At 40.0% G+C, this 22,439-nt stretch overlaps 1 protein-coding gene across 1 annotated transcript in view; it reads left to right on the top strand.

Annotated features, from left to right (window-relative positions):
- The first annotated feature begins 461 nt into the window (after positions 1–461).
- COL19A1 (collagen type XIX alpha 1 chain) overlaps positions 462–22,439 on the top strand; it is a 214,355-nt gene continuing 192,377 nt past the window's right edge. Inside the window, exons 1-2 of the mRNA XM_063125809.1 lie at positions 462–565; positions 10,417–10,516. Coding sequence (XP_062981879.1) covers positions 475–565; positions 10,417–10,516 — 191 coding nt within the window. The 5' untranslated portion in view covers positions 462–474. The remainder of the gene's footprint in view (positions 566–10,416; positions 10,517–22,439) is intronic.

The following is a 22,439-nucleotide window of genomic DNA, read 5'->3' as shown; positions in this document are numbered from 1 at the left end:
CCAAAAGCTCTCCTGAATCCCAGCATTATAAAAAGAGTAACCAGGGAACTGTCACGGAAGATAAGGCGGACAGGCCCCCTATGATCTCCTTCAATTCCAGCACCGGTGCCTAACTCTGCGCATGACTAGACTGGCTGTCTTTGAGCACCTGCAGCAGAACTCCTGCATGGCCAAAATCCATAAGAGAGCCAGTTGTGGAGTAGTGATGAGAGCGTTGGACTGGGACTCAGGAGATCTAGGTTCTAATCCCCACTTGATCATGAAGCTGACTGGGTGATGGGCCGCAGTCACTGGTTCTCAGCCTAACCTACCTGACAGAGTTGTTGTGAAGTTAAAATGGAGAAGAGGAGGATTATGGATTCCTTGCAAGAGGGAAAAAAGGTGGGATATAAATGTAATAACAAATAAATTGGAGTGTTTTTAATTACAAATGTTTTTCATTTCAGATTTCTGGCCACATGTGTCCGAGAGGAGATGAAGGCTATTGGATGTTGCACGATTTGGCTTTGGCTTGCAATCCACCTTTTCCCTGTCTCTCACTCTATGGCAGTCACTGACAGAACAGGTATTTCCTCATTTCCCGCATTCTAATCAGACCTAGAAAGTTTGTCAGGTTGATACTGATGCTGTTGAACAAATAGTGCAAGTCCATGGAAAGCAGAGAAGGACAGGAGGCTCTTCAAGATAACACAGCTATGTAGAAAGCTGTACTCTGTGTGGAATAAAACCACTGCCTACAAAGTACCTTTACTCTGAAGTGTATAGAGAGTCTAACAGAGCCACGGAAGCTAAATGAAGTTTCTAATCTGGGGAGTATTTAATTAAACTTCTCTATTAAAAGATGTTTCCACCCAAGGTATCTAACAGCAATATTTCCATTTCCTGTCCACTGACATGAGTCTACATTTGGAATGAGCTTGCAATCATTTACAGTTATGTTGTGCTGCCACTGATACTTCCTCATTTTCTTAAGTTACATATCCAAAAAGAACCCAACCGTGGGCTTGGAAACTGAGCACAGTCATAAGTGCAGGGTTGTTTCATTGGCTCTATAAGCACTGCACCAGGATACTATCATTATTTACTTGGGAATAAGTCCTATTGGTTTTAATGGGTTTTGCTTCCAAATAATCTTGCATATGATGGCAACGTTAACCTTCAATTGTAAGCACACTGATTTGGATGTAAGTTCAACTGACATGAACAGGGCTGATCTTCAAGTAAGCAAGTGTGTGCTTAGAGTAAGGACCATAAGTTGATTTTCTCTGGATTAGAAAGTTAATACATTTGGATAAGCAGTGCCAGGTAAAATGTAGTTCCTGTGAAGGTAAAGGTAAATGAAAATCAACTATGATGAATGCAAATCAACTATAAGATGAAAAGAAAAGTTTGAATTAGTACAAAAGTAAACCACACGTAAAGCTTGTCACATATACTTTGTAACTTCTGTCACTTTGGAATCCATCCTACCCCCTACCCCTGGTCTTTCATCCAATTTGTTGCTATGTGTTATCTCACCATCTTCCAAAACAGTGCTCCTTTAGGCCATCTGCCTCCTGGGGGTTGTCTATACAGCCTAGTATTTACCCTGTCATGGCTGTGCAGTAAGGCTGCATTGTTTATATAACGCAGCTACCAACTCACAGCCACATCAGGCTTTTACCCCCAAAACTGCACTTTTTCACAGTGTGGTTTTACCATGATATTTTCAGTTGCTCCGAGGTCACCACATTGTTTCTCTATCGGTTCAGGTTGAGCCAGTGGGGGTGGATCCAAGTCTACGGTAAGTACGGAAATATAGGGGAGGGGGAGGGGTTGACAAGCCAAATAGCCACCGGCGCTGCAGTTTTTCTGGCCAAAGAGCCCTCGCTCCCTCCTGCAGTCTACATTTATCACTTCCGCCTTGCAGCAGCGATGTTGCAGGGTTCTGAGGGGATCAGCTACAAAGCAACATCATATAGACACCCTCTTAGACTTGTCAGGATCGTCGTTCATCTCTCCTCAGAAACAAACCAGTTTTTGTGATTGCAGAAATGATTGCATTTTTCAAATATTTCATCAAATATTGATTTGACAGTTTCCTGGGATTGGCCATAAACTACACTCATATTAAATTTTGAGTTGGCTGGTGTTCACTGTATGACAGTAGGTAGGATGTTTTGGAATTACCCATGAACCAGGCTACATAACATTGGTTGGTTTAGCATCAGAGCCTGGAGGGAGAGTAACTTCCTGATTTACATGTGGACAAAATACTAATAATTTTTAAGGAGAATAATGAACTAGCCTCCTACCCATATAAAACAGGAGAGAAAGCGGACTCATCAAATCTAAATGTTGAGAACTATTTTTAGACCAACAGGAGCCCACTTTTAAGGAGGAACTCTAAGCAAGCTTGGAATCCCAATACATATTAAGTGATAAGAAATGTGCTGAAGGAGAGTAAGAACTGTGGATAAGCAAACCTTGCATTTCAGACTCTTTCCGAAACTCTGGAGGCAGCAAAAGCTCCACAAGACTTGCTGATCTCCGCTCCTGAGAGAAAGAGAATGTGAACTACCAAATGAACCTAGCTGTATCCTTCTCTTGCCCTTTTAAGTGGTGGAGTTACAAGTTTCTGGAGGACATATCCTTAATTGGATGGTTGAATATATAGAGTTGGACCTATCAGTTGCAGAAGATCCTTTTTTAAGGATCCCAGATAATCAGCACTATTCATGTATCTGTTATTTACAAAAAAATGAAGAATGTCAACATTCAGCCGGGGGGGGGGGGAGAAAATATATATATATATATATATATATATATATATATATATATATTTGTCCTCCTGCCCATTTCTGCATTCACCACAACACACACACACATTAAAAAATGTTACATGTTTAAGAAGCAGACTGCAGTGGATACAACTTTCAAAGGCAAAGTATTTTCATTCAGCATAAAATAATGAGAGGAGCAAATGTTATCCAAGGGAGAAGACTGAGGTGAACGTATCAAAGGAGTGCTAAATCTCTGAACACCTTATTCTTTTCAAATTCTCTTTTATACTACTGAATAACACTTTGTCCTGGATTTCCGTTTGGTTCTCCTTATTACTTCTCATCAAAATGGTCCATATCCCCTTCTCTCTCTCTCTCTCTCTCTCTCTCTCTCTCTCTCTCTCTCTCTCTCTCTCTCTCTCTCTCTCTCTCTCGCCTCTGCTGCTTCCTCATTGCATAGATGATTCTATATTGCTGAGCTTGCCTCTCTGGGGGTCTATGGCTGTTTTGGATTGAGACCCTTACAAATTGCTTACAATGGTCTAATTGCATTGAAATGACTCTAGGAGCACTTGGAACTTCTCAGAAAGCTCCCAATTAACCTTGATTTTTAAAGTGGCACATACTGAAACATGGAGGCAATTACTCATGTAAAAGAAAGGGAGAGATTACATGTGTGGGCTATTATGAGGAAAGAAGTTAGGTTTGCTTTCTGCTTAGTATCCTGAATGAGCCTGGGGAATGACTTCATTTAATTAGCTAATATTGTATTAATTAAGGAAATGGCATGGATGTAAAAAAAAAAAAAAGATGTTGTAGAGTGGCAGATTACTCTGGTTATGCTTTCAGCAGTCTTCCTAGGCATATGCCAACAGCTCTTTCTTCACAGCAATGTTCCCTCAGTTTTCACTCGTGCAGAACTGCTGGTAGAAGAGCCATTTACTGGAGGGAAGTCATTACTTCTAAAAATAAAATATAACAAATCTAAAAGAGAGGATTGAGTTACAATACTGAAGCTCATGGAGTTGTCAACAGCCATGTGTTAAAGTCTAAACAGACTAAAGATAAGTCGTCTCTCATAATTGTTTTATTGCTTGATGTTTTAGGGATTAAGTTTGTTTAGAAACATAATGTTTTCACAGGGTTGACAAAAAAAATTTTTTGATGGGGTCTAATTTAAGTCATAATTTATACATTTTAATTGAACAGAAATAGTTATTTTGAATTAGTAATGATTCTCCCAAATTCCTGTTCTGGTCTTCACGTTACAAACCCTCTCTACTTTTGACTAAATTTGCAATCCAGTATGCACTTTCTTGAGAGGACGTGCTATTGAACTTTGTGTGTGTGTGTGTGTGTGTGTGTGTGTGTGTGTGTGTGTACACACACAAAGTTCAATAGCACGTCCTCTCATATATATGAATGATTGAGTTGTATGTCACAGTTTATTTGTTTATTAAAACAATTGAATCCCACCCTATATCATTGGGATCTCAGGTGAAACCAATGGACTATGTTAATCACATTAAGTTCATTGCTTTCAGTGGGAATTAGGATACAATCCTATGCATACGTACCTGGGTGTAAGCCCCATTAAACCAAGTGGGACTTGCTTCAGAATAAACCATGTGTAAGATTGTGTTGCTTGTCATTACTAACTCTAGCTGGTTCATAGACATTAAATGACTTGGGGGCTGTGTATACATGGAAAAGCCCCCAGGTGACTCTGCAGTGGTGCTGTATTGTTTCTATGACATGGAAGCCACTGCAGAGCCATCCCAGGGCTTTCCCCCAAAGATCCAAAATAAAAAAGTTGGGACTTACCCCAACTCTTTTCTGTGGAGAGGGACATCTGCCATTTGTTGCTGCTCCAGAGTCATGCTGGAGGTGTGGCTGGGCAGATGGCGCCCCCTGATGGGTTGCCATCTGCCTGGACAGGTGGGAGGGAGTGGGCCAGCAAGCTGAATGGTGGCTGGAATGCCACCACGTACTTCCTTGGCAGCAGCAGGAGAAAGTAACGTCATCAGGAGAAAGAAAGTTGCAGATGGGGAAGAAACAGGAGGGGGATGCGCAGATGCGCAACAACACTTGCATGACAACATGTGGCAGTACGTGGACCAGGAGCGCACGGGGGGGCTCCTCCTCCTCTGGTTGATGCAAACCCTGCGCTTGCTCTTTGCCATGGGGACAACACCACAGGAGCACATGTGTGGGTTTTTGTGGGATCGCAGCACCAATGTGTCATTGTATAGAGCTCCATCTGACGAGCATTTTATTGCACGCTCATTACTGGGCACTCATGGGTTTTTCGCAGGTCCCTCGCATGACGTCATCTACCTCTCCCATGCCTTCTGCCCTTTCTGGCCTTCCTTGCGCCACAAAAAAACCCAGAAAAAGTCTGGTTGCTGCACCCTCCTGCTGTCTGTGGGAGAAGCAGCATGACTACAACGCCTGACTGAATGGGCCTCGTGCTCATTGTTTACTTCCTGTTTTCAAACAGGAAGTAACTGAGTGATGAAACCAGGAGTGGAGAAGCCGTAGTAGCCAGTGTTTTTCCCCAGGTGTGATGGAGCTTAGAGACACCCCATTGGCTAGTTTGATTCAAAATGCAGAAGTTCAGAAGTTGTCAAAACAAAAGAGAAGGGGCAGTATCCTGCACAGCCCCATAACCTCTTCTAGTTTTGTTGCACCACTGGGACTGAACTCTAGCAAACAGGAATTAGTGGTTCCTTCTCACTGCATGATAAGTTGCATCTATCAAAATTCTCTAAACAAAAAATATGAGTCCTGGTCTTCCTTTCTGTCTGGTCAGCTCCAGAAACAGAAAAAGAGAGAAGGAAGAAATGGTAAAAAGAAGTGGGACCCATATTGAGGTAGAGGTGGGTTGTAAGTCTGAAAAGATTGAAGGTTACTACTCTAATCTATATGTTACAATATTTGGAATGAAAATGCTGCTTTCTATTATTTTAAAACATCCTGTGTTTGGAATCTAAATGTACTGTATGAGTAGCACATAAAAACTCATAAAATAATACAATACTATATTGTAATAATTTCCATGTAATATTTAAGTCTATCTTCATTCCTGAAATAGCACAATGTATAATTCTTCCAGTTAGTTCAGCGGGTCTATTCATGAATGTGTGACCATTTGCACTGAGAATTACTCAGGAATATACTCAGACTCTGACTGTATGTAAGTTGAACTCTGCGCATTGTATGTCATTTAAAAGTTGATGTTCCCAGGACTTTCAGTTACAACTCACACTCTGTTTATGGTTCAGTGTCCGTCGTTGACAGCCTGCTTAGATGTACACAGTATAGCCCATGATGTTGGAATTTTAAGTATGTTTCTTGTATGACCAAACTTAATTAATAGAATGTGAGCATTTAATATGCAGTTTCTCCCTCCCAAGTTGTGCGGCACAATGGTGCTACAAGAGGTACTTGTGTGTGTGTGTGTGTGTGTGTGTGTGTGCACGCGCGCAGAGGCTGGTAGTGAAGCAGACATGGAATTGCTGATATCCTTTAAAGCCAGGATACATTGCAGAGACAGCACAGCCATATTGCTCTTTCCAACAGAGGTGTTAAGATAGCTGCACATGATCTCTCTCCTAGTCTTAAAAGGTAAGGCGATCAAGCCCTGCAGCTGTAAGTTGTGCATATGTTTCCTCTCTTGGCACTTTTAAGTCCAGGATAGATAATGTGCGTGCAGCTGGTTTCTCTATAGGGAAGAGAGACTCAGTTGGAGTATCCCTGCCCCGTATCCTTGTGCACTGAGTGCAGAAGTGGAGCAAATGGGATGTGTGTGGGGTGTTGGGGGGGGGATGGGTCTTCTCTAGGACTTAGTATTTTTTCACAATGCCTCTGAGTGCTGTATCTCTGAGTTACATGTATTTAAAACATCCATAGAAAAGGAGCAGTTTCTTGCCGTTTAGAATTCTTTGTATTCTAACATTTTGTTAAAAAAAAAAAGAGGTGCATGTTGGCTCTGGGACAGAAAACTAGGTGAAAACAGCACATAAAGTTCAGAATAATCTGCAGATGTACATGCAGAGACATTAGGGGGAGGGACTAAATGATGTGCAAGATGTTGGGGGTGGAGCTTTGCAGCCCCACATGCACGCTCCTCTGAGTGGTAATAATAAGGGCTTATTTCATTTCTAAACATGGTTTGCTCCACAGGCAAAGGAGGAAAGGAATGCTAATATAGCTGGACAATTCTTAGACATTTTGTCCAATCGTCCTTGCATTCATTGGAGCTGGCTGCATTAAATCAGCTCGTAAGTAACGAATGCATTATTTAAGTGACTCTCAGGCTCTTTTAGATGTAAAATCGGGGGCTATTTCCAGTGAGCAACATATATTAATGTTCAGTTAGGTGTATCAGCCTGGCGGAATGTATCTTTGTAGAGAGAGGCATGGTTACATCTGACATGGTTGCAGCAAGAAGTAGTGAACTGGAAACATTTCCAATCTTGTCTATTAACGATGGGCCTGGAACTCCTTAAGTGCATCCCCAAGCTACTATTATGCTATGCCTTCTCCACCTTATGACACTTTGGAAATCCCCTGCTCACTTCTTTGGCAATCTCTCTTAGGGACTTCACATTTTAAATTCAATACAGATTCCATCTGCACTAAATGAGTAGGCAAGTGCTCAACTCAAATGGTTAGCATGTGGTCACTCCTTTAAGCAATATTTTGGTACTGAAAATTACTGCAGTGTGAAATTTCAGCCAGCAAGGGTAGGTCCATGCACAGACTAGACATTGAACTGTCTACTGAATTAAAATGTATTGGATTGCATCCAGACTTAGTCATACTTAGAGAAGATCTGTTTAAATCAATGGGTCTGCTCTAAGGGTTCTTCCAGAGATCCTTAGGGCACAATCCTTAGACATGTTGTTTAGATAGACAAAAAAGTCCTACAACTCCCAGCATTCCCCAGCCAGGCTGGCTAGGAAATGTTAGGGGGGCGGTTAGAACTTTTTTTCTGTCTAAACATACATAGGATTACACCCTTAGAAGACATTGTGTAGCCCTTTTAACTTTCCCTCCTTAATGTGTGTGTAGTTAAAAAAAAAGAAGATGGAAGAAGTGGTGGGAAAACATGGGTTGAGGGGGAGAAACGGAAGGCGACATTTTTTGTACTCCTCATGCAATTCCATGAATGAGCAATGTGATGTGTGAGTGCTAAATTCATTCTGTTGCAACAGTTTCATTATCTGTAGAGTACATTTGTTAGACTTGGAAATCAGAACTGCTGAGGTTCTGGCTCTTACATCCAAGCCAGATGTGTGTCTCGACAACTGCGACTCAACAACTCCAATAAGGAAAAAATGGTTGTCATGCAGACCCACAAAAAAAGGCTCAAGTAGTACTAAAATCACTTCTCGGCCTTTTGGCTAAGATCAAGTGTGTGTGTAGTACTAAGGAGATAAATAGGTTCCAAGTAAACATGCTTAATATTGTCAGTCTCCCCCAACCTATTTATTTTCTTAGTGTTCAGTAGGTCTACCGTCCTTTAAATGTACATGTGATTGCAGCCTGAGCCCTTAGAAGGGCGGAGTAGGTCTTCAGGATCAACTTGGACTTTATGGTTGTTATTCAACTAGATAAATGTTTCAATTAAGGATTTTGTATGTAGAGTCTTTGGCTTATGGTAGAACTTTGGTAATTAGATTAATTAAATCCTTCAATGTATCCTATTTTATTATGTTACCCATTTAACAAACCACACACTTTCTACAGGACTCTGAATGAGTACCATATAAACAATTTTGGAACACTTTGCTTATTTAATAGGAAAATATTAAATTATATTTAAAACAATCTCTATTCCAAAGCTGCTTAACTTGCAGATGTCTTTGAAAAACAACATTTATGATTTCATTGTTTAACATTTTTCCAAAAGCACAACACTGTTAACTCAACATTGTGACCAAAACCACAGTCTTCATAGTAAATCACATTTGGAAACTGACCTGCTAGTCTTGTTATATGCTTTCATTCTTGCTTTGTTACAACTTTCACATTTCTTGCAAATTTTTAAAAAAACAACCATTTACAGTTCATACAAATATAACAAATGTACAAAACATGGTACAATGCCTTACTATGTTTTTTGGGAGAAACATAATAAAAATAGTATTAAATATTATTGAATGTGATCCATCCAAAGTTAAGCAGCTTTTACTCCTTTTTTAGCCCTCCTCCATTGAAATCAACATTATTATTTGTGCTGGTAGTTTATATGTGCTTCCATTAATCAGAAATAATTTAGTTACTTTATCATTCAGCATTTTATGGCAATGTAAGAAACACACTATCCACTATCATTAAATAAAACGTTTAGTAAAATTTCCCTTTCTCACTCTCCAGAAACTTCCCATCCTGCTATATAGCAATGAAGAGCTCAGGTTTGGGGTTGGCAGGAGCCCCCAACAAAGCCCATTAGCATTATAGAGGAGAGTTAGGGATGTTTTCAGGAGGATGGGCAAGAAAAAAGGTGCCCTCCCCCAACCAGAAACCACCTTCCTTCATGCCCTGAGCTGCACAAGGCCCCTATCCCAGGCTGCTCAAGCCCAAACAGGAATACTCCTATTAGGAGTCTCTTCTTGTTACTCCTAATATTGAACTTTGTTGGTTCAGTACCTATCAATTTAAGCAGGGGTGGGCAGTCTTCAGGCTTGAAGGATCTACTGTGAGTTTCGTTACTAGTCCACCAATCAAAGCATGGTGCCAAAGACATGCACTTAAGCTCTACTCAGGTGTTCTGTACCAGAATACAGCTAACACGCAAGTAGAGAGAGAGAGTGCTCCAGCCCTGCCCCCCTCCTCATGTGTTTCAGTAGCCCTGTACTCATGGAGGGCAACAGTCTGAAAAGGAGAACCTCTTGTATCTGTAGGAACTCTCCGCATGAGCAAGAATGCCGGAAAATCCAGGTTCTCTGTGGCTTTTCCCACAATGCACCATTTCTCTGAAAATGCACTTTGAACTTCCAGTCTATTGTATGGAAATCAATACAAAGGTCAGAGCACTGCCTGAGATTTTCCAAGAAATATGAAGAAGCAGGAAAAGGGGGTTTCGAGCAAGGAAAGGTGATCATGTAGGAATCGGGGCCACTGCCAGGCACTATAGAAAACTTTGATATTTCAGGTGAGTTTCCCTTAAGCGAAATAGGATAAGTGTCAAATGATTTAAACACATATCTGAGATTTTAAACATGAAACATGCCTTTACTTTTTAAAAATGGGTTTTCATTAAAGCAGACCCTTTTATTTCTGAGTGTCACAGCTAAGACATTTACATTCATCTTTTAATTTTCCATTCATGCTTGTTATAATTAGCATGGAGTTAGCATTCATTTCTGGAGAGCAGCACTTTCATTCAGGCTGCAAAAGGAAACGGCGAGTGCATTCCTCAGAGGTTGCCAAGTCAAGTGCTAGGGGAATTTCACGCTAATATACCATCTACAGAGAAAATGAGATCTGGACATTTCTGTGACCAAAACCGTGGGATTTGAAATAGCCTGTCAGTTGTTAGTCTAGCAAAACTGACAAGCTTATGGTACAGATCAATAATTTTCTGCAGCCTTGTTAAATTGCATTAAATGAACAATAAGTGATATCACTCTATCATATTTTTCAGGTTTTGATTTAGCAGAAAGCTTTTCTTTGAGGCAGACTTCATGTGGAGTCGGAAAACCCTGTTTTAAGTTGGGGAATGCACCTCTTATCAGAGACTCTCAGTAAGTAATGCAATATATTATCCATGTATAACCATTTCGAGTCCCTAAATGTTCCTTTGTAGTCTTCTTGGGTTCTCCTTTTTACATTCTTTACTTTTTTTATATCAGTCTCTTTATTCTGTTTTTCTCTGCCTTGAATTTCCACTCTCTCTTTCCTGCAATGATTAGTTGTCTCCTATGCAGATTTTACTTGTAGTTTCAACCATGTATGCTTCAAAGAGCAGTTTTTCTAGGAACTTTGGATGGTCGTATGGTTTGTTTGTTTTTAAGGTCTTACTCTCATACAAGCAATGAAATCAAATATTGATGGAATTAAAATGAGTTTATATGCTAATTGCCTGGAACATCCTAAAATTAAATTCTATTTTTTGACAATCCCTATACGAGCATCAAAGCAGGTAGAAAGAGTCACATACAGCAAAGAGGATTTATTATTTCAGATCTGTAGAAAGTTCCCATAATGGCCATCAAAATGGTGAATTTCAGTATTTCTCTCCCCTGCTCATTCAAAAGTGGCTGACCACTGCTATTCAGGTTGTTGTTTGTATGGGTTGTATCCAGTGTCAGTCTAATTGAAGTCCCATTCATTATAACTCATCTGCTCTAAGTAGGACTAACACTGGATACAACACCTCTTTCTTTCTTTCTTTCTTTCTTTCTTTCTTTCTTTCTTTCTTTCTTTCTTTCTTTCTTTCCAGCTCAGCTCAGCTCAGCTCAGCTCAGCTCAGCTCAGCTCAGTTGTACTTTGGGAGAACGTTCATTGTGTGTATGGGTTGTATCCAGTATTAGTCTAACTGAAGTATTTTAATGGATCTGCTCTAAGTATGGCTAACAATAGATACAGTCCCACTTTCTTCCTTTTTTCTTTCTTTTTCCCAACTCAGCTCACTTAACTTTGGAAGAATAGACACGAATGAAAGAAAAAATTCAAAATTAGGGTGTGTGTTTTTAAAGTATTATTTCCTTGTATAATTAAAATTTTCATAAACTTGTTCTCTTCTCCTATACTCCCCAAGAACAAATATATGAATATAATACAGCCATAGCCTCAGTTCTGCTGGACGTGCATACATGTACCCAAAAGCTTTGCAGATTTTCCTGCAAAATTTCTCTTTTCTCCCCCATGAACCCCTGAACTGTCTTAATTTTAAAAATGTGGTTTGGGGATTTTGGTGCAAGAACAGTTTAAAAGGAAACTGGCACTGGTCTGCCTGCGGTATGTTTTTCCTGCCTCTCTGTTCACATGGCTCTTGCACCAAATTTCCAAACCACTTTTTGAACTGTCTTTTAGAGTTTGTGGATTCTGGCAGGATGGGGGGAGCTTTTGGACAAAGAATTCTTCCCAAAATGCAGGTGTGCCCACATAACGTGTGTTCATGCGTTCTTTTGAACTGTTGTGGTAGTAATGTAATACAGCTGGATTAGAAAGAAAGAAGTCTAAGAATTCAACTGTCTGTCATTAGAACATCTTTATCTGACTTGCCCAGGTTCTCTGTGTTGAAGAAATCCTTTTGGCTGCTTTCTTCTCTGTTTCTACACTGTCGGATTATGCGGTTTTTAAAAACACAGCAATGTAGCCAGATGTAACATGACTTGTATGCTCATCTCTTCTCTTAGAATATGTGAATAGACTCTGAATATACAGTGAGTAGCAGAACATTGGTCTCCCCACTACAGGAAACGAAAGGGTATCTGATTAAGCTGACTTGAAAGTGTCAAGTAGCTTGGCAAATATCCCCTTACATTTCACTCATTCAGCTATAGCATGAGTGATTGTAAACTATGCGGTGCCACTTCTGTTGCGTGATGCCTTTTTATTTTATTTTTTCAATGGCGCTTGCAGCTATTGATCCAAAGTGAATATAGGGAAGCATATATATATTTGTATGGAACAGAGAGAGACTTTTAAAATCTAAGATACTAACAACATACATATTCTCTTGCTAATGAAGACAAATCTGAAACTTACTTCTGCCACCTGAGAAGGATTTGCAGTGCTTGGCAGCAAAAGTGTCTGGCTTCTTGGATCTTGCACGGACCTCATTGTGGTATTTTAGTGACTCTGCCTGATTGCTTGATTATGAACACATATAGAAGATCTTACAGTGGGAGATAACTGTATAGATAAAAATTTGTGTTCATGGTGTTATATTTGCCTTATGGGGTATCTATGCCAGAGCACTTATAGTTGTTTAAACAATGCAATTACCAGTTGAATTGCCCTTGTGATCCTAGTTCTATACTTTCCCAATGCTAATTGCTTCCCACCTAAGGTTTAGTTAATGCCACAGCATGTAGCGCTCAACTTGTGTTGCCGTGCTATAGAGTGATTTGGATTATGTCTCGTACAGTAGTGGGACTACAGTCTCAGACCTTTAAGATGCTCGAGCTGAGTGGTTAAATACATTTCAAATGGCAGATTTGGGGTTAAAGGTGATGCATTCTGTTTCAGCGATGCTTCTGATATGAATTGGATCCAGAGAAATGAGAGTCAAGTTCCACCTGTATACTGGCACTTTCCCACCTCCTCCTTCCTGCTGCTGCCACTGATAACACCCCCAAACCCACTAAACTGCTGCCAAGGGGTTCAGGAGTTCCTCTGGAATGGCATGGAATGTAGAATGATGCGGGCTGCTGCTGACAGGGGAGAATAGAAGGGAGTGCTCCATTACCATCCCCGACCACACTTACTGTGGAGGAGAGAGGTTGCAGAGAGGGAGCCAGCTTTGCAACGGTTGGCCCTGTGCTTAAAAATAACGGGATAAAATCTTGTGTTCATAGAATCATAGAATAGCAGAGTTGGAAGGGGCCTACAAGGCCATCGAGTCCAACCCCCTGCTCAATGCAGGAATCCACCCTAAAGCATCCCTGACAGAGGGTTGTCCAGCTGCCTCTTGAATGCCTCTAGTGTGGGAGAGGCCACAACCTCCCTAGGTAACTGATTCCACCGTCGCTTGGTAATCCTGGCTATTGAGAGATTTGGAAGGCGAAGGTTCACAAGATGTGGGAATTGTGCCTCATAAAAACACAATTTGGGGCCTGGCCCATCTAAGGCCTTGCCCACGTAGCCCAGCGTTATTCCAGCAGTATTGCCAATGTGACCCCATCCATCCTCCCTTAATATGCATGGTTGCCTCAGGTATATGCTGGTTGTCCAGTAGGAGGCCAGGAAAACTTCCTGACTGTTAGAGCTGTATGACAATGGAACCAATGACCTAGGGAGGTCGTGGGCTCTCTCACTCTAGAGGCCTTCAAGATGCTGCTAGACAGCCATCTGTCGGGGATGCATTGAGGTGGATTCCTGCATTGAGCAGGGGGGTTGGACTCGATAGCCTTTTAGGCCCTGTCCAACTCTCTAGTGTTCAATGATTCTATGAACATTTTCATTGGCAAAATGTTGGCATGTTTTTCATGTACATTTACTTTAGAAATGTACATATAAGCTTACAATGATATTGCAGATAATTGCCACAACTTTGTCGGGTATGGAATGAAAGTGTGTGTGTGTATATAGGAGGGAGGAATTCAGGACCACGATGAAGTCAAAATATAACAAGGAGTACTCGGGTCAGCTGGGGGCTACCCAGCATATTTTGGACAATTGTTGGGTGAATGAGAACCATGCCAAAACTAATTAGGCCCAATTAGGGTTTTTATTTATTTACCGTATTTCTTCGATTGTAAGACGCCATCGATTGTAAGACCCACACTAATTTCAGTACCAACAACAGAAAAAAGAATTGATTCTAAGAATAATAATCACACCTGCGATTCTAAGACGTACCCCATTTTTAGAGATGCTTATATGGGGGGAAAAGTGTGTCTTAGAATCGAAGAAATACGGTATTACATTTATATACCGCCCCATAGGCAAAGTTCTCTGGGCAGTTTACAAAGATTAAAACACTGAACATTAAAAACCAATGTACAAAATTTAAAACCCATAAAAGCACATTCACACACACACTTAAAACAACTATGAACTCTCAGCAGATCCGGGGTCAATTAAAAACTTCAGTATATGTTGTTAAATGCCTGAGAGAAGAGAAAAGTCTTGACCTGGCACCAAAAAGATAACAACGTTGGTGCCAGGCGGGCCTCGTTGGGGAGATCATTCCATAATTGGGGGGCCACCACTGAGAAGGCCCTCTCCCTTGTTGCCACCCTCTGAGCTTCCCTTGGAGTAGGCACCCATCGGAGGACCTAAAATGTTGAGCGTAGTGTATGGGTAGGTTCATGTCGGAAGAGGTGTTCCATCAGGTATTGTGGTCCTGATCCGTGTAAGGGTTATATATCAGGTTAGGAGGATTAAGGTTCTGTGAACCTGCTGTATAGCAATAAGTTTAGTGGGCTTCGCAAATTTCCAACTTCTGTTGTAATTCAGTAAAAGTATTCCAGCTGTAACCCGGGACCTTCTTGAACGCAATCAGTGATTGCCCCTTTGTATAAGCAGAAATGTTTTCTGCTTGTACAAGGGACCCTTTGGATCCTAGCCAATGTCTGTGACTAGTATACATTGAGGATGGTAGTTTCAGTGATAAGTTATTTTCTGGTTTAAAAGCATTGAGACCCTGCCGATCGATTCCACAAGGGCAACAAACAATTTTGACCAATAAAACACGAAGTACAAAGTAATATAGCAGAACTTTAAAGCAGCAATGTACATCTAAAAGTTGAATGGCAGGTAGCCCAAGGAGCATAAACTTGAAAACAAGAGGGAAGGAGCAAGGACAGACGTCCTTAGTATCTTGGGGGTACCATGATCTTGGTGCCACTTTGAGAAGACCATCCACTGTGACACATAACTCAGAGCCTCCAAAAGGATCAATGTAGGTTTGTATGGGAGAAGGTGGTCATTAATTATATGTCTTGGTCTTGCATTTGAATGGAGTACTCTGTTTCCTGCTGTTTGACATTTAGGCTACTGATGGGTGTAGAAAGGACTAATGATTTCAATAGATTATAGAATCTGACAAGTAGGACAAACCTATCCGAAGGATCTGGAGTTTGGAGTCTGAGATAATATAAATTGAATACAATATATTTGATTCCTTTGTGAGAGGAACTCCAACTTGTTTCACATAAAATATTTGTTAATGTTTTTTAACTACATGTTTTCTTTAAAAGCTTAGAAAACCACTCATTTTTCAGATGGATCACTTCTGTAAAACAGGTTTTAATAGCCTTCTTAAGGAAATTCATGTATATCTTTTGCAGTTATACAATAGCTTGGATGCCTTCTCTCAAGTGACTCTTGAGAAGCTATTTTCGCTAGTTCCGCTGTCAACGCCATGGTTTTCAGTTCCCGCACTGAACAGATTAACAGCACATTAATCTTTGTTTATAAGTATGCTGAATTTAAATTATAAGGTAGTCTTTAATTTCTGGTTAGCTTGTCTGCTAAAAAAAAATAAAAGGAGGAGAAGCAAAGCCTCAAAAAGATGTCCTAGCGAAAATAATGTTTATTATACATAATGGTACGTGCAATGTATTTCAGCACGTCGCCTTCTTCGGGGACACTTAGAGACTGAACACAAGTTACTGCATTAATAGTGCAATCTTGTACATTACTATTCAGAAGTATATTGAGTTCAGTGGGACTCAGTTCCCAAGTAAGCATGTATAGAATTTCAGCATATGGTCGTAATCTTAAAAATATTTATTAGGGAGTAAGTCCAAACAAGTTGGACTTACTTCTGAGTAAACTTCTATCGGGTTACATTATAAGAGTATTGCATACAACAACAACAATAATAATATATAAAATATACACATTATGTGGAATATATATAGACATACACATACACAAACTATATAATCGCCTTGAGTCCCAGTACTGGGAAAAAGGCGGGCTATAAATAATAATAATAATAATAATAATAATAATAATAATAATAATAATATAATCTCCACTTCCCCACCCCTTCCTCCACACAGCAGCCCCTCCAGGTCAGGGAATCCTGCTGAAAGACCCTGCTGACAGGGGAATAACAAAAATCAGGTGGAGGCACTTTCTATCAAACAACAACAAATAATTCTAATTCTGAGGATACATATTGTTTTTGATTTATGGCTTTTTGGTTTATAGTTTTCCCCTTCCATTCATTTAGCCCAGGCAGCAAAACAGAGATAGCACATGAATATTTCCAGCAAATCTCCTCAGTTTCCTCAACAGAAAATCCCCCTCTTTTTTATGAAAGGCTAGCATAGCTATGGATTTGCCTGTCAACAAAGGAATGGATAACAGGAATGTTTGTGGTGCACAGTAGCGTGTGTATTACAAGCAGAATAAGAACTTTTTATGGGTGTAGATTGTGCATGTATTGAAATGAACATGCTTTGTCCATTGCGGCTGGAATGTAGACAGTGACTTCAGATATACTTAAGGGCTTGCATTTGTTCAAAGTAGCCTCTGTTTTTCCTTTTCTTTTGAAATAGCAGACACGCAAAGCCATAAGAAAAACTAGTTTTGAAACTTTCCTGAGTTTCAAAAGCAGTTTACCATGTGGAATGAGGGGAGCAGCTGCTTAAGAAACAGATATCCAACTCTCCACCTACATATGGAACTGGGTGCATGCTCTTGTCATCTCGGCATTTTTGCATCCCCCTTTTTAAAGAGAAGTTCTAAAACAACAAATTCCTTAAAGTACCACTGTTGTGAATGTTGACATTTGCCTTAAGATATACAATGTATTCTGTTGGTGACCTTGAATCAAGCAAGTGAAACAGTTCTGAGACCTTAAAAAGGGAAGCAGGTTCAGACATCAGCTTCCTGGAATCTGCCCCCTTAATCTACTTTTAAGATAAGAAGACTAACTTCTCCAGAGGTCCCAGCGAATCTGTTTTGGCTCTTAGAAGCTTGTGATCCTTTCCCAGAGGATTCTGTGAACTTTTTCTGTTACTTCCATAAGTTATTAAGTTATGAAGATGGCAGAGAGGGCTCCTGGAAACCAATGTTTGTAACATTTACAGGTCTTCTCCATGTTTTCCTAGCAATTGTACCGTGCTAGAATCTTGAGTGCATCTGATCTGAGTTTTATTTAGGACAAGGTCTTCTATTATACAAGCTAGACCTGGTCAGGCAGCCATTAAAGACTGTGGATGGCCTCAGTTTAAGTATTTGTTTAATACTAAAGTTGTTTTAATAAAATCATACTCTGCTTAGACCACTTCTCTGCATTTTCCGGGGTGCTTGAAGAATCTTACAATCCAGGGCCTTAGTGTTCCATTCCTAAATGTTGCTATAGACATGTACAGCAGTAGTCAAGGGTGAAGGCAACATTTCTTAGGAGCCTTCCTTACTGCCTCATGCCTCTACAAATTAAAGAAGGGAGGACAGGAGAGAAAACTGTTTTATAGGTATAGCGAACAGGGAGCTGTTTCGGTCCCATCATGATCCTGCTGAGAGTAGCTGCATATGACATGGACTAAAGGCCTTACCAATTTGGAATGGATCTATTTTAAGATCAGATTAATTTCAGACAGGCCGGCCACTTCCACATCACTAAAGAAAAATAAACGTATCACCAAAACCCCGCACACATTTGAATGAAATTTGCATATGCTGATTTATATGTATAGATACAAATTTGAAAATAATTTCTGTAATTTAAATAAAAATACAATCTATCTCACCCTAATGGGGAAGGCTGATCAGGTGACCTGTGTGCCTGCTAAGTCTGCTGTCCAGTTGCTAAGCTAACTGTTCATAGGCAACCCCAAGTCCCCTGTTCACCCTTCTTATGGTCCTTTATCTTTAAATCTTCAAACAGAGGACTGTCCTGTGTAAACTAGGACACTTGGTTACCCTAATTTGAGGAGTCCAACAGATGTTTTCCAATTAATGCTTTAATGTGGATTCCTGCATTGAGCAGGAGGTTGGACTCGATGGCCTTATAGGCCCTTTCCAACTCTGCTATTCTGTGATTCTATGAAGTAATTCATTTTGAAGGGACCTGTTTAAGTTAGCAGATTATCTATTTGCAGAGATTATTTGCAGAGAAGTGATTGTTCACGCTCCGCTGATTAGACTTATGAAGCCTTTTTAACTTTAGGGGTTTAGCATGAGACATATAGAGCACCATGTAAGATTTAGAACACCTGAATAAGGATTACGACTTCACCAATGAAATACCAAAGTTCCATGGTTCCTTAAAAGTGCTCAGAAGCCGATTGTAAGAACTGGAATCTTGAGGTTTTAAAGCAGGGGTGTGAAGGTTGGCACTTTTCAATAGCTAAGCCACTCCAGCACTTAACCTATTCTAAACATCCTGATACTCATTAAAGTTTGTTCAATTAGTAAAGCTTCCTGCCTCCATGACACTTGTCTGTGGTTAGCTGTTTGCAAGTTTTATCATTCTGCCACAAAGTATTTTTCACGCTTGAAGGAGATAAGTTTATGAGCATCTCTTTAGAAACAAGTTTCTTTAATTTTGCATAAACAAAAATGGTTTTGTGCTCTACTTTTTCCACTTGCGATGTCTGGAGTCCAAAATGGCTCAGGACATAAGTGTAATGATTTTGGCACTTCCATGATTCCTATCATCTGGTGACTGCTGGCCACATCACAAAATCATTTTACAATTTTGTGCGATTCGATGTAATTCAGCATGAATGCAAGTCTTTACGACACCATACAGACTTAGGACATGTGTTGTTGATGACGTGATTAGCAGTCATTTCTTGTGTGTTTAAAAATTAAATATCAGGTGCAGGGCTTCTCTCCCTTACTGAAATTTCCATGAAAGCCCACCCCACCCCCACAGCAATTAGCCGGGGGGCGGGCGGGGGGGGAAAGCACATTAGCACCAATGAGATTCCCCCCTCCCCCACAATGATAACTGCCGTTGGGAGGTGAGGGGGGTTAACAAAGATTGTGGCTGGGCAGGGGAAGCTTAAACCTCCCCTCCGCATGTGCTGCAACATTAATAACAATCCCCCACCCACTCACTGCACATGGCATGATTGCTAATCATAGCATTAACATCATGTGTTGTTAGACCTTGATGACTAGGATAGAAAGAGCAATATATCTCGAATCAAGACAAAAAAATGTGTGCAGAAATGTTTGTGCCATCTTTGCTTTCATTCAACTGAGCATTTAATCACACTTATCAATCTCAGCTTCTTTTTTTTTAATTCTGATGGTCTTTATTTCGTTAACATTTAAATAAATAAGTAATTGGAATTTAATGCAGTATTCTAACAGGGAAATTTAGAGGGCTGTACTGTGCAACTGGGTGAGAGATTTCTGCCATTATGCCTACCAATCAGAGACCCCCAACTCTCCACTGCCTTCTGAATCTTTTATGGCTCAGCACACTGAAGTCTCATTGCATCAGTTAAGAATTTAGAGCACTCAGCACATGATCTGACACTTTTTGTTTGAACTATGGGGATCTTAGAGAGACTAATATTTCACAGCGTCAACAGTATGGAATTGTTTTACAAATGAATGATCACAAATTCATGGACTCCAACTGTCCCTGTTTACCAGGGAAGAGCCTTATTTACTCATATCTATCTTTGGCAAATCCTTTCTCCTATTTTGCCTTTGGGAAAGATATTAAATTGTTTTTGTAGGGACACATGTGGACTAGTTCCCATACTTCAAGTTTCAGCACTCCAGCCAAGGTTTCTGTAAGTTCAGTGTTTGAATTGTGGGCAAGATGCATCGTCACTCGAGTGCATATGCATGCAAATAAATATCCTATTATATATACTTTGGGGGAAATGTTTTGTTCCAGATTAACTACTTCAGAAGCTAGTGGAGGACAAAGTACTGCACAGTTAATAAATGCAGCAAACAATAGGAGAGGTACATGCAGCACTGTTTAATGGTGAAGCATTTCAGTCTACAGCGATCCTTGGAGTGATAATAGGGGTGTTCCAAGTTTTTAAAAAAATATTTATCTCTTTACTTATAAGTTGCCTTTCAGCCCAATTAAAACTGAAAACAATTTAAAAATTATAAAACCAAATAAAACACTTTAAAAACAATATAAATAATTTAAAACATCACAAATAGCAAAATTAAGAAAACGAGACTCCCTTAAAAACAGAATGCAAAGCTAATACATTTAAAATCTCAAAAAGCCACATGAAATAAAAAGTTTTAACAGCCCACCTAAAACTGAACAAGGAAGGGGCCAATTTAACTTCCTTTGGGTGAGAATTCTACAGACAGAGTGCTGCCATAGAGGAGGCCCTGTTCCATGTTCCCAGCAACCTAACCTCTCTTCATGGTGGGCCATGCAGAAAAGCATCTGAAGAAGATCTCAACCTATGAGTAGATTCATATGGGAAGAGATGGTCTTTCAGATATCCTGGTCTCAAGTCTTTTAGGGCTTTATAGAGCAGCAGCAGCACGACTCGTGTCATGGAAACAGATTGGCAGTGAGTGCACTTGATACAAGATCATTGTTCTACAGTCATGTAGGTGTGGTCTATCTGTCTATCAAATTGCCAAGCTGAGCAAAAGCGAGGGTCACAACATCGAAAGCTGAACGGCCTGGCCTTTTCTCTTGTGTCACTCCAGTTGTGGTATGAGCTCCCGAGAAAGGTTCACTGGGTCTTTTTGGCGCTGGGGGGTAAACGTTCTTATTTTCACAGACATTTTCTGTTTTAAAACTGCTATTGTATTTTAAATCTTTGCACTCCTAGGTTTTATTTTGTTTTTATCATTATTTTATACTGTACCTTTAAACTTTTATATTATACTGTGGTATTTTATTACTTTAATTGTTGTGAACCGCCCTGAGAGAGCTTCAGCTATTGGGTGGTATATAAATGTAATAAATAAATATTCTGTGTGTCTTTACCATTTGGTTATTTGGGCTCAGTGCTGCATCCTTTGCAAAGAGAATATAAAGCTATTAAGGAGATGAAAAAAAAAGTTATATTCAGCATTATGGTCTGTGTGTAACTGAATTGTTGATATCCACTGCCAGTTCAAATGGCCTTGAGATAAATAATTCAAAATAGCCCAAAGTTTAATAGAAAATATGAGCTCTTTAGAACAGCATGTTTTAAAAAGATGTGGTTAGCTTGCCAGGAGCACAGCTGCTGCATTCCACAGTGATTCTACCTTCCCACCTCAGCAATTCTCTTAGGCAATTATAGGGATGGGTGAGAAATTCAGTTGATTCGCATTTTAATAAACTTATCAAATTTGCACTTCCTGGATCTACACATAAATGCAGTGATATGACGATATTCACCCTTTACCGAATTTTGCAATGCAAGTTGCAAATTAAAAATGTGCACAAAAATGTGCATAAGTGTGGGAAATGTGCATGGAAATGTGTACACTGCAAAAAAAATTTGCACAAACATGCATTTGGTATGCACAAAGTCACATTATATAAGGAAAAAATAACTGGCAAAGAAGCATGTATTTAGAAAATGTGTACACAAATGCATATATTTGGAAAAGTACATACAGACATGGGTATGTTTAGAGGAGGAGTGGGAAACTTCAGAAGGTCTGGGTCTGTTCCCCCACCAAGCCCCCTCCATGGGCTGCATCCCCCCTCCAAACACACACAAGGATTGAAAAGGGGGATAAAGAGTAGAAAAAAATGATAATAAAAAAGGCATCAGACCTGTTGCGGAGTCCCCAAAGGGTTAAAATTAGCTTGTAAACAAATTCTTTTTGACCCTTTTGATACTCTGTAGCAACTCCAGAAGTGATTTTGTTTGAAAACATAGAAACAATTTTTGGGCTGTGTCAGTGGTGGAGGACAATGGCAGACTACGGCAGTGACATGTTGCCCACCCCCGCTTTAGAGACATGCATACAAAAATGAGTACAAAAATGTATTTTAAAAATGCAATACGAAAGCAGGACAAGGCAAATTTAATGTAGGAAAAGAGAAACTGGGTGGAATTGAACTTGACTGATACATCCATTCTTGTAGGTTTC

The sequence above is a fragment of the Elgaria multicarinata genome, chromosome 4 (genome assembly GCF_023053635.1).
Source record: "Elgaria multicarinata webbii isolate HBS135686 ecotype San Diego chromosome 4, rElgMul1.1.pri, whole genome shotgun sequence".
In the NCBI taxonomy this organism is placed as follows: Eukaryota; Metazoa; Chordata; class Lepidosauria; order Squamata; family Anguidae; genus Elgaria; species Elgaria multicarinata.
This window is presented reverse-complemented; position numbering and strand designations above follow the sequence as displayed.